Source organism: Eublepharis macularius, chromosome 2 (assembly GCF_028583425.1).
Source record: "Eublepharis macularius isolate TG4126 chromosome 2, MPM_Emac_v1.0, whole genome shotgun sequence".
Lineage (NCBI taxonomy): Eukaryota > Metazoa > Chordata > Lepidosauria > Squamata > Eublepharidae > Eublepharis > Eublepharis macularius.
In genome coordinates this window covers 34,922,476-34,935,908 of record NC_072791.1, presented here as the reverse complement: position 1 = coordinate 34,935,908, position 13,433 = coordinate 34,922,476, and the positions used below count along the sequence as shown (strand labels likewise).

At 45.9% G+C, this 13,433-nt stretch overlaps 1 protein-coding gene across 3 annotated transcripts in view; it reads right to left on the bottom strand.

Moving 5' to 3' along the window:
- EML5 (EMAP like 5) overlaps positions 1–13,433 on the bottom strand; it is a 188,815-nt gene that overhangs the window by 21,297 nt on the left and 154,085 nt on the right. Inside the window, exon 29 of one of the 3 annotated variants that reach the window (XM_054971582.1) lies at positions 12,634–12,642. The exons of the other annotated variants lie outside the window; for them this stretch is intronic. Coding sequence (XP_054827557.1) covers positions 12,634–12,642 — 9 coding nt within the window. The remainder of the gene's footprint in view (positions 1–12,633; positions 12,643–13,433) is intronic. 3 annotated transcript variants of the gene reach the window in all.

Below are 13,433 nucleotides of genomic sequence, written 5' to 3'. Positions count from 1 at the left end.
CAGCATACTGGAAAGCGAAAAAACAGAAAGAGTGAAAAAGGACAGCAGTACAGCATCTCAGACAAGAAGGTTTGACGAGGAACTTGAGAGGGGCAAGATGTCCTCCTGCCATCACAGGAGAAGGACCCTTCACGGTAAGTGTCCAAAGGTCCGTTCTCCCTCTGAGGCGGAGGACATCTTGGGTGCTCCCAAAGCAGTTATCTTTTAGAGGAAGGGAATAGTTCCTCGTCCTGTACTACATGTTGAAGAACTCTCCTTCCAAACGCTGCATCTGCTGAGTCGAAGATATTCAGTTTATAGTGTCTGACGAATGTGGAGACTGAGGACCAGGTAGCCGCCTTGCAAACCTCTTCTATGAAGGCATTATTGAAAAGAGCTGCATTTGCCGCCACCGCGCTCCTGGCTGAGTGGGCTGTAATCCCACATGGAATGTTCCTGTTGCATGATTTATAGGCCTCTGCTATGCAGCATCTGGTGCTTCTTCCTATCGTCAGTGAGGACATTTTCTTCCTCTGGTTAGGAGGAGCGACGTTGATGAATAGAGAATCCGTTCTCCTGACTGATTCCATCCTGGACAAGTATGTCTTGAGGGCCCTCCTTACGTCGAGAGTATGCCAATCCCGTTCCTTGGGATGGGGAGGATTGGGGCAAAAGGATGGTAGACAGATTTCCTATACTCTATGGAATCTTGAGTTGGCCTTAGGCAGAAAGGTAGGATCCGTGAGGAGAAATACCTTATTCTGATGGAAAATACAGAGATTGGGCTTGACAGACAGAGCTCCTAGTTCCGAGATCCTTCTGGCTGAAGTAATGGCCACCAAGAACACAGTTTTTAGCTTCAGCCACTTCAGGGAAATGTACCTGAGTGGTTTGAAGGGAGGCGTTGTTAGGGCTGACAGGATGATGTGAAGCCTCCAAGTGGGGAAGCAGGGGATAGCTGGAGGACTCAGAAGAGAAGTGCCCCTTAAGAAGCATTGAACATGAAGGTGTCTAGAAACCTTGATGCCTTCAACAGGAGGAAGGACCGAGGTTAGGGTTGTCACTTGTTTATGCAGCGTAGACGGTTTGAGCCCAGAGTACAGGCCCTCCTGTAGAAATCCCAGAATTGTCGGTAACGAGGGGTGCATGAAGTAGAGCTGCTTTCTTTTGGCCCACTGGACAAATGCCTTCCAGGAGGTACTGTACATTCTGATTGTGGATTTCCTCCTGGAGGCCAGAAGCGTGTGGATCACATGAGGAAGGTATTTCAGACTGGTTAAGTATTGCCTCTCAACCTCCATGCGGTCAGACACATCCAGTCTGGGTGAGGGTGCCAGAATGGTCCCTGCTGGAGGAGTTCCAGTACTGATGGAAGGTGCATGGGGGGAAGAATCGACAGCTACTGAATCATGGAGAAGCATGGTCTCCTTGGCCACCATGGTGCCGCGAGAATTACTTCTGCTCTCTGTTCTAATATTCTCCTCAGCAACCTGGGGATGAGTGGGATCGGGGGAGAGGCATATAACAGACCCTTGGGCCATGGAGATGATAGGGCATCCACCTTCTCGGCTCAGGGGAGCAGGTACCTGGAGAAAAACCTCGGGACTTGACAGTTCATAGACACCACAAAGAGGTCTAGAATTAGAGTTCCAAACCGGTTCGATATTTCCAGGAAGACTTCCCGGTTGAGGGTCCACTCTCCTAAGTGAATTGTTTGCCGGCATAGCCAGTCAGCCTGAGAGTTGGCTGTGCCCTTGACATTTTCTGCTTGCAGGAAGGTAAGGTGGAACTCGGCCCAGTACAAGATCCTCATTGCCTCTTTGTGCAGCCTGGAGGAGCGTGTGCCCCCTGGTGACTGATGTAAGCTTTCGTGGAGATGTTGTCCGTGCATATTAAAATGTTCCTGCTAGCTATGTCCTTGGAGGTGAGTGAAGGCTAGACAAATTGCTCTTATTTTCAAAAGGCTGATGGGAAGAAGAGTCTCTTCTGGTGACCTTGAGCCAGGCGACCCTTCAGGACTGCCCCCCCAGCCAGCTAGGCTGGCATCTGTGAATAGCTGAAGTCTTGGTGGATTGAGGAAGGACCTTCCCTGTTAGATTGGAGCTTAGAGTCCACCACCTGAGACTGTTCTTGACTCTTTGTAGGATGCTGAAATGTTTGTCAATCCTGTCCACGATTAGGGACTGGAAGGGCCTGAGGAACGAAAGAAGCACTCGGGAATGTATATGGCCCCAATCCAAGGCCTTTCAATTTGCCACTAGAGTCTCCATCAGTTTGGACAGAGACAGAAGAGAAGTGTGTTTGCTCTGGATGGCAAGGGCAGACAGTTCCTTGGTCTTTTGAATCTTTTCCAGCGGAAGAAATAGTTGACCTTCTACTGTGTTGATTATCAGGCCTAGATGAAGAAGCCTCTGGGATGGAAGCAAGGAACATTTGGGCACATTTATCAGGAAGCCGTGTTCTTGGAGGAATAGAATAGTGGTCCTGGTGTCTAGCGCAGCCTTCTCCCTGGATTCTGCTCTGAGAAGCAGGTTGTCTAAGTAGGGGTGAATGAGGATTCCCTTCTCCCGGAGGCGGGCGATGTGGTTGATGAGAACCTTGGAGAAGACTCAGGGGGCGTGGCCAGACCGAAGGGAAGAGCTTTGAACTGGAAATGCCTGTTGCCTACGTGGAATCTGAGGAACCGACAGTGAGCCAAATGAATTGGGATGTGAAGATATGACTCGGTAAGATGGACTGATGTGAGGAATTCCCCCTGCCGCAGGGCTTCTGAGACTGATCTCAGCATTTCCATATGAAAGTGCCTTAGCTTTATGAATCGATTCACAAACTTTAAGTCCAGAATGGTGCTCCAACCTCCATTTCTCTTTGGTACTGTGAAGAAAATTGAATAACCCCCCGAGCCTTGCTCTTGAGGGGGTATTGGTTCTATTGCCCTGATATTCTAGAAGGTGTTGAACTGCTTGCAGGATAATAAGTTTTCTTTATTGAGTTTTCTGAAGGGGGGAAGAAATGAAACGATCCAGTGGGTAGGACTTGAATTCTATCGAATATCCTTTTGAGACTACTTCTAGAGTCCAGGAGTCTGCCTCTGACTCCTGCCAGGCTCATTGGAAAAGTTGTAGTCTCCCTCCCACCGGATCTCGGAGTGAGTCAGAACTTTTGGCCTTTGCCAATATATATTGGATATCCCCTCTCTACCGCTCCCCCTGTCCCCCCTATTCCTATATGGGAAAACCAATAAAAGGTATTAAAAAAAACATTTGGCCTTTGCTGTCGTACTCCTGCCTGTCACTGCATTGTTGTTGGTGTCTATTGGTTCTGGAGCTGAAGCTATTTCTCTTGAAGTTTGGCTTGCTGATGTTCCAGGAGGTGCGCTTGGTGTCCTGGCGAAACCCAGCCAAGGAGTGGTGCGTACAAAAGAACTGGTTGTTGAAAGGACGTGTGTCCAATCTTCTGATTGACTTAGGCAAGGCCTTCTTTTTGTCTCTTGTTTCCACCAGCACCTTTTCCAGGGCATCACTGAAGAGCTTGTCCCCTTGGAACGGATACGCCATCAGGATAAACTTGAACCATAGATCAGCTGGCCAAGCTCTTAGCCAGAGGCGCCTTCTGGCAACCGCTGCCAAGGCTATGGCTCAAGAAGAAAAGGTGAGAGAGTCTAGGGTGACGTCCGCAGTGAAGGTGGCCGCTTTCATGATTCTATTCACCCCCTCTAGGAGGTGCTTTTGATTGCTCGGGAGGAGTTGAATCAGTTTACGTAGCCATACGACCACCGCCCTGGAAACAATGGCTGCTGAGGAAGAAGCTCTGATGGCCATGGCCATCGCATCATGGGCTCTCCGCAGAGCAGCTTCAGCTTTTTTATCCATGTTGTCCTTTAGATCCCCTAGTCATCTTCTGACAGGAGACCCGAGGACTGAATGGCTGCAACAGGACTGTCAATCCTTGGCACCTGCAATAACAAATTGGCATAAGAAGGTAAGGCATACAATTTTTTAACAGCACTTGGGCATTGCTTAGTAGAGGCAGGAGATGCCCTCTCTGCTTTTAATTGTCTTTCAACATATTCGGGGAAGGGAAAAACCTTCTCAGGGGAGTCCGCCCTGGGGAAGAACTCCTCGAACCCCCTGGGTCTAGAGGAGACCCTGCCCACCCCGGGGGTGTCCTCCTTCACCTTCCCTTTTTGCTTCTCCTGAAGGTCCAGGGCAGCCAGAACCTTGGTCAGTATATATTGGTAATCTTCAGACTTAAATAGCCTATCAGTCTGATCAGGCATCACTATCTCTTCCTCCTTGGGGAGGAATTCCCCTTCTTCCCCCTCCTCGCTTTATGAAGAGGTCTCCCCCCTGCATGCTACAGGTTCTGACCCTGGAGGCATCTGGAGTAGGCCTCTGGGTGGCCTTAATGGGCCACTGCCGACTACAGTGGCGCACCTTCCTCGGGTGGGAGGTAGGGATGGAGGTAGACTCACTTGATGCATCAAGGGAGGGTTGACAGAAATTATAGATTTCCTCCCTCATAGTCTGTCATAGGAGGAAGAGAAACTCGCCTTGCAACAGGGAGCTGAGATCACTGTTGGCCTTATCAGTTCCCTGGTTGCTGGTACTTGGCACTTGTGGGTTCCAATCAGCACTAGAAGGCCCTGTGGAGTACTCTTCCAATGGGAGGTTGGCCAGCAGGTCGCCCAAAGCCGCGTGACATTTGGCGCTCACACCATTGTTGTTTCCCACCTGTTCCACGGCTCCCAATTCAGTACGAATGTCGGCTCCAGGGCTGTAATGCTCTACCAATTCTGTCCCTGTAGGCTTGCGACAAGGACTCTTTGTGGAAGTACACAGCTTGCCAGGCAGAAAAAATGCTGGGATTCCATTTGAGCCTCAGCAGCAGGACGATACTGGGAAGATCGGCCGACTCTACTGCCGCTGCGGATGCTGCTGCATTTTGCTGTTCCCCATCCATAAAGCTGTCCTCCAAGTCGTTCATCTCGGTGTCAGCGGAGGAAAAAGGAGGACAGCAGCGAAAGAGAATAGGAGGGGTGGAAAAGAGAAGGCAGCTCAGAGATAGTAGTGGAAAGAAGAGTAAGGAAGGATAGCGCAAGAGAGAGGAGAGGAAGGAAGAAAAGGAGGGAACAAGTCTCTAGATAGAGAAACACAGTGGGTCAACAGAGAATCTGAAGCCACAACTGCTCTCCCTGGAGGCAGGAAATAAGAGGCAGTCCTAGGCACCAAGAGGAAGAGGGATAAATTCAACTTCCTGCCTCCCTGATTGGGCGAAAAGAAACAACCCAAGAAGTCCTCCGCCTCAGAGGGAGAAAAACAGTATTGCACTTCCCTGTAACTGTTATTCATCTAGGTCTTCCATGCAGGCACACATGGGGACTGCACACGCACAGGCCTGTCAACCGGAGATTTTTCATAGCTTAAAAAAACTAGTGGGTGCCCTTGCCTCTCAATGCGCATGCGCAGCTGCTTTTCCCGCTGAAAATGGCCTCTAATAGGGGGGACGCCCCCGATGTACCATCAGTCCTCTTTCGCCACAGCACCCCAAGGTAAGTACCAAGAGTATTAGCAGGGAAGGAGGGAGGGTATGTTCCTGCACGGAAGACCTAGATGAACAACAGTTGCAGGTAAGTGCAACACTGTTTTTCACCTACGGTCTTCCTGCACAGTCCCACATGGGAGATTACAAAGCTTAAGTACCTGGGTGGAAGTAGTGACATGCTGTCACAGAAAGATCGATTGTAGAACTGCTGTGCCCATTGCCATCTCCTTTCAGTCCAAGATGTCCAAGGCATAGTGCTTGACAAACGTGCCAGCTGAGGCCCACATCACCGCCTTGCAGATATCTTGGACTGGAATCCCTTTCAGAAGAGCTGCCGACGACGCCTGGGACCTGGTAGAGTGAGCATGAACTTCCAATAGACAAGGTAAGTTTGCAGTCTCATAACACAACAAGATAGCCTGAACCACCCAACGAGCCAAGGTTTGGGGACTAGCCTTTCTACCCTGTTTCTGACCCAAGAAACATACAAACAGGTGAGAATTTAATCTAATGGATTTTAAGCAATCTAAATAAAAAAGAATCGCCTGACGTACATCTAGTGAGTGAAGGGCCTTTTTGGCCTCCGAATCCTGATTACGGAAAAAAACTGGCAAGGATATTTCCTGAGAAGGGTGGAAGCTAGAAACTACCTTCGACAAAAAATCCACCTTTGTCTTAAAAACCACTTTTTCACCATGAATTTTAAAATAAGGGGGTTCACAGCATAATGCAGCTAATTCCCCCACCCACCTGGCCGAAGTAATGGCCACTAGAATTCCACCTTCATAGATAGAAAACACAAGGGGCACATGGCCAATGGTTCAAAAGGTTTAGACATGTCTGGTCAGAACCAAAGGTAGTGACCACTGAGGGACTATAGCTTTGACAGGGGGAAACAAATTATTCAATCCTTTTAGAAACAGTTTGGACGTATAATGAGAAAAAACTGTCTTCCAATCTATCGAAGGATGGAAGGTGGAAATAGCTGCCAAAGAAACCTTCACAGAAGAATTAGACAAACCCCCGTTTGAGTTCCCAAAGGAAATTCAGGACTTCTGATAGGGAGGAAGTTAGTGGATCTAAACATTTTCCCTGACACCAAACACTAAATTTATTCCATTTAAGGGTGTACGAGTGGCGGGTGGACAAACGCCTCGCATTTTGTAAAACATGAGTCACTCCCTCAGAGGAGGTGTGTCCTGCAGGATCAGCCAGGCCGTCAGTTTGAGTTTGTCTACTTTGTGGTGAAACACTCCTTTCTACAACAACAGATCCAGTTCTGTTGGGAAGTGGTACAGTCAAGACTGCAACCTCAGGAGAGCGTGGAACCACAGCTGCCGTGGCCAGTACGGGGTTATTAGGATGGCTGCCGTCCCATCCGCCTGAATTTTGCTGATCACTTTGGCTAGAAGTGGAAACAGGGGAAACATGTAAAAGAGGTGATTGGACCACTTGAGTTGAAATGCATCTCCAAGTGAGTCACGGCCTATGCTGCCTCTGGAACAATAGCGGTAAGTCTTGTGATTTTCTTCGGAAGCAAACAGGTCCATGTCTGCAAAACCCCACTCGGTAAAAACAGGGTGAAGATAACCATCTTGCAGGGACCACTCATGGTTTTCCCCCTGCAACCTGCTTAAATGATCTGCTACCGTGCTGTCTATGCCCGGGATATGGACTGCTTGCAGCCACACTGAATTGTCCGTGGCCCAGTTCCAGAGTTTCATCGCTTTCTTGCACAGAGTCACCAATGCAGTGCCCCCCTGCTTGTTTATGTAAAACATAGTTGTCGTACTGTCCATAAGTATCTGGATGGTCTTGTTCCTTATGGTATCTGCAAACGACATCAACGCATATAACACTGCCCTCAACTGCAGAAGGTTAATATGCTCTTGTTGCTCAGATTCATCCCATACACCATGAGCATAAGACCCATCACAGTGAACCCCCCAACCAAGAGTGGACACATCTGTAGTAACAGAGACATCCAGCTGTCTGCAGCCAAATCGCACCCCTTTAAAAAGATTGGAATAACTCATCCACCAATCTAAAGAATTCAGGACTCGTCAGGGCATGTTGAACCTCTTGAACTGAGGGTCTCTCTAAGGACAGAAAATGGAGCTAAACCAAAACTGCAGAGGTGCATGTGTAGTCTCGCTAGGGGCACCATAGCAGTGGTAGAGGCCGTACAACCCAATAGGGTCTGAATGAGCCGGGCAGACTGGAATCTACATTTCTTGAATCTTTTGATCACTGCCTTTATTTTCAAGGCTCTCTCTGAAGGTAAGAAACCTGTATCTTGCACACTATCAATAATGGATTCAATAAACTGGATAACCCTGGAAGGATCAAGCTTAGACTTCTTTTGATTAACAAACAGACTCAATTTTAGGCAGGTAGACAATGTAATGGAGACCTGTCTAGCTAACATCATCAGTTGACTGTCCAACAATCAGCCAATCATCTAAACAGAGAAAAATACAAAACCCCTGGACTCTCAGAAAGGCTATCACCACTGCCACACATTTGGTAAAAACTCATGGAGCAGTGAACAACCCAAAGGGAAGAACTCTATATTGGAAAATCTGTTCCTCATAGGTGAAACGCAGGAACTTCTCGTGTTGCAGGAAAATCGAGACATAAAAATAGGCGTCCTTCAGGTCTACAACCGCAAACCAGGACTGTGACGGCAGCAGTGTCAGTACCGCCTGCAAGGTCACCATCTTAAACTTACTAATTCGAATAAATTTATTCATTCCATGGAGGCCCAGAATAGGTCGGAGACCCCCATCCTTTTTCTCTACTACAAACAGATTGGAATAGAAACCCAAAAGTGAGGATTGATCTAGGATCAGGTCGCTGTCATTGTCAGAATTGTTTGTGGGAGTGGATCTGCTCCTTAGGATGCTGCTGGTGAGCTCCTTATTTGCCCTTAGGAAAAGATAACTGAGGGCTCTGATAAGACCATTGGGTATGATAGGCGTATCCCTAGTAAGGGTGAAAATGGTGCCGTTGACCCCGCGAAAAGGATCTGTATTGGTATCTGCCAGACGAATGTTGTTGCTGTTGCCAGGGAAGGACACCATACGAATGAGCAGTGAGTCTGTCCTTCCACTTCTTAGAAAGGTAGTCATCCATTTTTTCTGAAAAAAGGTTAAGTCCTGAGAAAGGGAGGTCCTCAACTTTAGTCTCTTCTGGCAACGCTGTGGATCTCAGCCAGGCGATTCTCCACAGGACAACCGCGGAGAGCAAGGATCTCACAGAAGTATCAGCCATATTTCTGCTGGCATTAATTTGGTGGTGGGACAAACAGACCGCCTCCTCCTGGATGACCTTGAGGAAGATTTTCTGGTCCTCGGGCAGCTTTGGGACAAAAGTGGCAACCTTATTCCAGAGTAACAGCTGGTAAGCTGCCATCATAGCCGCATAGTTTGCTATTTTAATATTGAAAGAGGCTGAGGTATACATCTTTTGCCCCATCACATCTATCTTCCTGCTCTCTTTGTCCGAGGGTACGGACAGAGACCCTTGCTTAGGCTTGGCCTGCATCTCCTCAGTAACGAGTGATGAAGGTGGGGGATGCAAGGACAGGAAGGAACAAGGATTGTCCTTGGTTCTGTACAGGTTTCCGACCTTCCTATTAGTGGCAGGAGTGGAAGCTGGTTTCAGAATTAGACCGTTGAGGAGACCGTTGAGGAGATCTACAAAGCCCTCAATGATCGGAAAGGCTACCGCAGGAATGGATCCAGAGTAGATAGCTGCAAAATTTTGTCTTTCGACTTTGGTTCCGTAGATGCCACATCCACTTCAAGAGCCTTAGCCATGCGCTGAAGCAACTCCGTGTGCGTGTGAAAATCATCCATTGGTGAGGCATCCTCAGCAGGGCCAATCACACCTTCTAGAGAATCAGATGGTGGCAAATCATAAGGTCTAGGCTGTAGAGTGCTCCCTTCAAAGCCCATCTCCGAACCATGCAGGGTTCATCTAGAGCAGGTGTAGGAGTATGCTCTCACCAAAGGAGATCTGGAGCGGCCTCTAACCAGTTGCTCTGAATAATAGGAGCCCTCTCTGTGGTGACGGTACAAACCTGCTTCCTCACTGGCATGGTAACTCCTCCAGTAAGGGCTACCCTCTCTATGTGAGTAAGGGCCCACCCGATGTCTGGAGCGTCCCCTTCCTTCATGGGAAGAGTGTGACGACCAAGAGGCTTGATACGGTGATCTGGATTGCCCCGATGGAGATGCCAGTCACAGCTGCTGGCGAAATGTCAGGAACTTCAATGCCAAGACCACGGCTATACAACCTGGAAAATACACAACAACCATCGTTCTCCGGCCGTGAAAGCCTTCGACAATATATCCAGTCTAACTGAAGAGTAGAAAGTGCCAGTTGTCTGTGAAATCCAACAGTGGCAAAACTCATTTGCAACTCTGTGCTGGATTTAGCAGGAGACAAAACGTCCATTCCATACACAAGCATGACCCATAAACATGCTTATCTTTATATGTAAGCTAAATGCAGTACTAGCAGGTAGGGATGAAAACAGTTAGATGTTTAAAGTCTGTATATTGCTAAATGTTTAAACTAGCCTTGCTTTGTAAATGCTACAGGCAGACCTTGGAAATCATGCAGGGACAGAGCTCAACAAACACATTAGGCTGGTTGTTGGGGGTGGAGCTGAGAAAAAGGTGGAGCTGGGAAAGGGCATCATTAAGTTTTACTTGTATTCTGCTACTTCTCTATTCCAGTTGCCACAAGAACAGATCATGCTCTTGCAGCAGCCGGTCAAAAATCTACTGCTTGAATATATTTTTATCACAATTTCCCTGACTTTCCCTGACCTCAGACCAATTTCCCTGACTTTCCCTGACCAATTTCCATTTCCCTGACTTTCCAGAAAGTGGCAACCCTGGAATTACACCACAGAAACTGCCTAACCATATGGCAATCCTCACTGTTAATGCATTGTGATATTGGCTGCAGATTTCATATCCCTTAGATTAGAACTCAAAGAAATCAGTCCAGACGACTGAAAATATCCATTTACATCAACATTAATGAAAATGTTAAAGACTGACATTGAATCTGGAATTTTGCATACTGGAGGCACAAAAGAAGGGATAATTCTTCAGTTACTGCTGAATTATTCTTACAAAATAGCAAACAAGCAAATCAGTAACTCCTCCCAAATTAATGCAGATGCATAGAATAATTTTACATGACACTCATTAGAAACTTAAACAAATACTCTCTTGAATAGAAGGTGCCTTTCTGATTGAAGATAGCCACTATCTCAAGTCTTTTCTGGATGCCCGTTTTAGAAAAGGCAGGTTTATAAGACTACAAAACTGAATGAATCAAAGATTGAAAGAGAGTTGGATCTAAATGTCATTTTTCATCACTCACACTCTTTCTGAGGGTCACCTGTCCTGTCAGATGAGCATTTTGAGGAGCTCAGTCAATAGCAGAGGATGGGGGAGAGTGGTGGGAATCAGAGAAAATTACCTCCTGCTTCTGCAGGCAGAACTGCTGGTAAAGCTTTATCAATATGTAAACTCAGTATGACCATCAGTGCACAATATCCTTTCCTATGACAATGCCATCAGAAGCTCTTGCAAATTGCCCAGAAAACGCCTGCATATGATATGACTATAGTAAGCAAAGTGACAGAATTAACAAATGAAAATAGAAAGGAGGCTTCAGTAATTTCACCCTCCTGGATTGTTTTTTTGCCAGGTGTTCAAGGATGCCAACTTCTGACATGAAGAAGAAATTCCTTTTTCACCCTGAATACTGCAATCAATTGCATGTACCATAAAATAAAACCTGTCCTTTTCATTCTCCCAGAAGATGTTCTATTCTGTTTAGCACTGTCTGTCTCATTAAGCATTCCATATCTGGTTGCTGTCAGAAAAAAGGAAAAATTGTTCTTGGTCGCCCACACTCTTAACTGAGTCATTAGTTAAATTGCTACAATTGGAGATCCACTATATTTCATGGAATAACTTTAATCTTTTCACATATAGCAGTCATCTTAGTTATGGTACTCGATATTACACATTAAGAAATTATATTTGAAACGATCCTTATAGAAGACCTGTTGGAAAGGGATTCCCTTAATGTTTCATTAAACTGTACAGCCAGGCCCATTAACAGAAATTTTACAGTGAGAGAATACGAGCATAGGGTGAGTGTATGACTATATGTATAGGGTTTCTACCTTCTTAACCCTTGGACTCTTGCGCTGGTCCTGCTGATATCATCATGGGGTCCAGTGATGTCATGGTTTGGGTCGTGGTGAAGTCACACTGAACAGCAGTATTAAGAGTAGTACATACTACCAGGTATTGTGCCACATTATAAGAGCCCCGTGGCGCAGAGTGGTAAGCTGCAGTACTGCAGCCCAAGCTCTGCTCACAACCTGAGTTCGATCCTGGCAGAAGCTGGGTTCAGGTAGCCAGCTCAAGGCTGACTCAGCCTTCCATCCTTCCGAGGTCAGTAAAATGAGTACCCAGGTTCCTGGCGGTAAAGCGTAGATGACTGGGAAGGCAATGGCAAACCATCCCATTAAAAGTCTGCCAAGAAAACATTGTGATGCGACATCCCCCCATGGGTCATAATGACTTGGTGCTTGCAAAGGGGACTACCTTGACCTATTGTACCACATACTGAGGTGGATCCTACTGCTCCACTGAGTAAAGTTTATTTATTTATTAAAATATTTATACCCCACCTTTCCTTTTCTTCCTCCAATCTACTGAGCCTTCCTCCAATTTAAGTGGCTCTTCTAATACAGAATCTGTTTCCAAAACATAATCTGTACTAGGAACTAATACCACAGGAGAAATTTCTAAGATGTGAACAAGCCTCTAAGAATTCTTATTTGCATACAACATTTTAAAAATGTGTTTAAATCTGACAAATACACAAAAACAAGTGGAATGTAGGTGCTTATGGAATATGAATGTATAATGAAAGCTGTATGACAACATGTTAAGGTTTGATAAGATCAGGGATACTTATATTAGAGATGCCAAAATGACAGTGTTTTGTGTGGTAAATGAAAGAGGATTCTGAAATATGGAATAGGCCGTAACAAAGTGAAATTGTTACCTGGAACCTCTTTTCAGCAGCAGGTAAAAAAAAGAGAGTGATTACTTATTCCAATTAGATTGAATGTCAACTTTGTGGAATGAGTGTTTAAAAAGATAAGAAAAAAAGTCTTTTAGTATGTTTCTAAAATGTTTTCACAACAGAAAAATTAATGTTCAAAACTGTGTTTATTTGCTTCTCCACTGACAATATCCAAGTGTAAGGTAATTTAATAATATGGAATGGGAAAGAGATTGATTTTTAAGGAACAATGTTACACAGAGTTAGACTGCACATATATTACTAATAAACAAAGTTATGCCAGGCCATTATCTTATGTGCGTATTTTCCAATGAATTCAAAATCTGAGGGTTTTCTCCACGCCACATGTTTTTAAAATACAAATGGATGTGCATAAAAGAAAGGTGGGGAGGCCTGATTTGGTGACACAAAAGAAAAATAAAAGGCGAGGGATGGAGCTTGGAAGAGGAACAATTTGTGATGGAGAAGAGAATGAACAGGGAGTGAAGGAGTAAGCTTGCTAATGGTTACAATTATCTATTTGGTTCATCAGGGTTGTCCACCATGGCATAGTGATGGGAAACTTTAGTTTTTGCAGCCCTTCTGGCAATAATGGGTAGATTCATATTTCACAGTACCTGTAGAATTGGAGAAATTGCACTCATTTCAGAATTATAGTACTCTTTCTTTTTGTATTACACTGCTGGGTCAATTATTTTTGGTAAACCTAGGGCTCCTCTCTAATTCTTATATGCAAGTTATTGTTACTTCCTGAAAGTCCATCTGTTATGAGCGGAGAG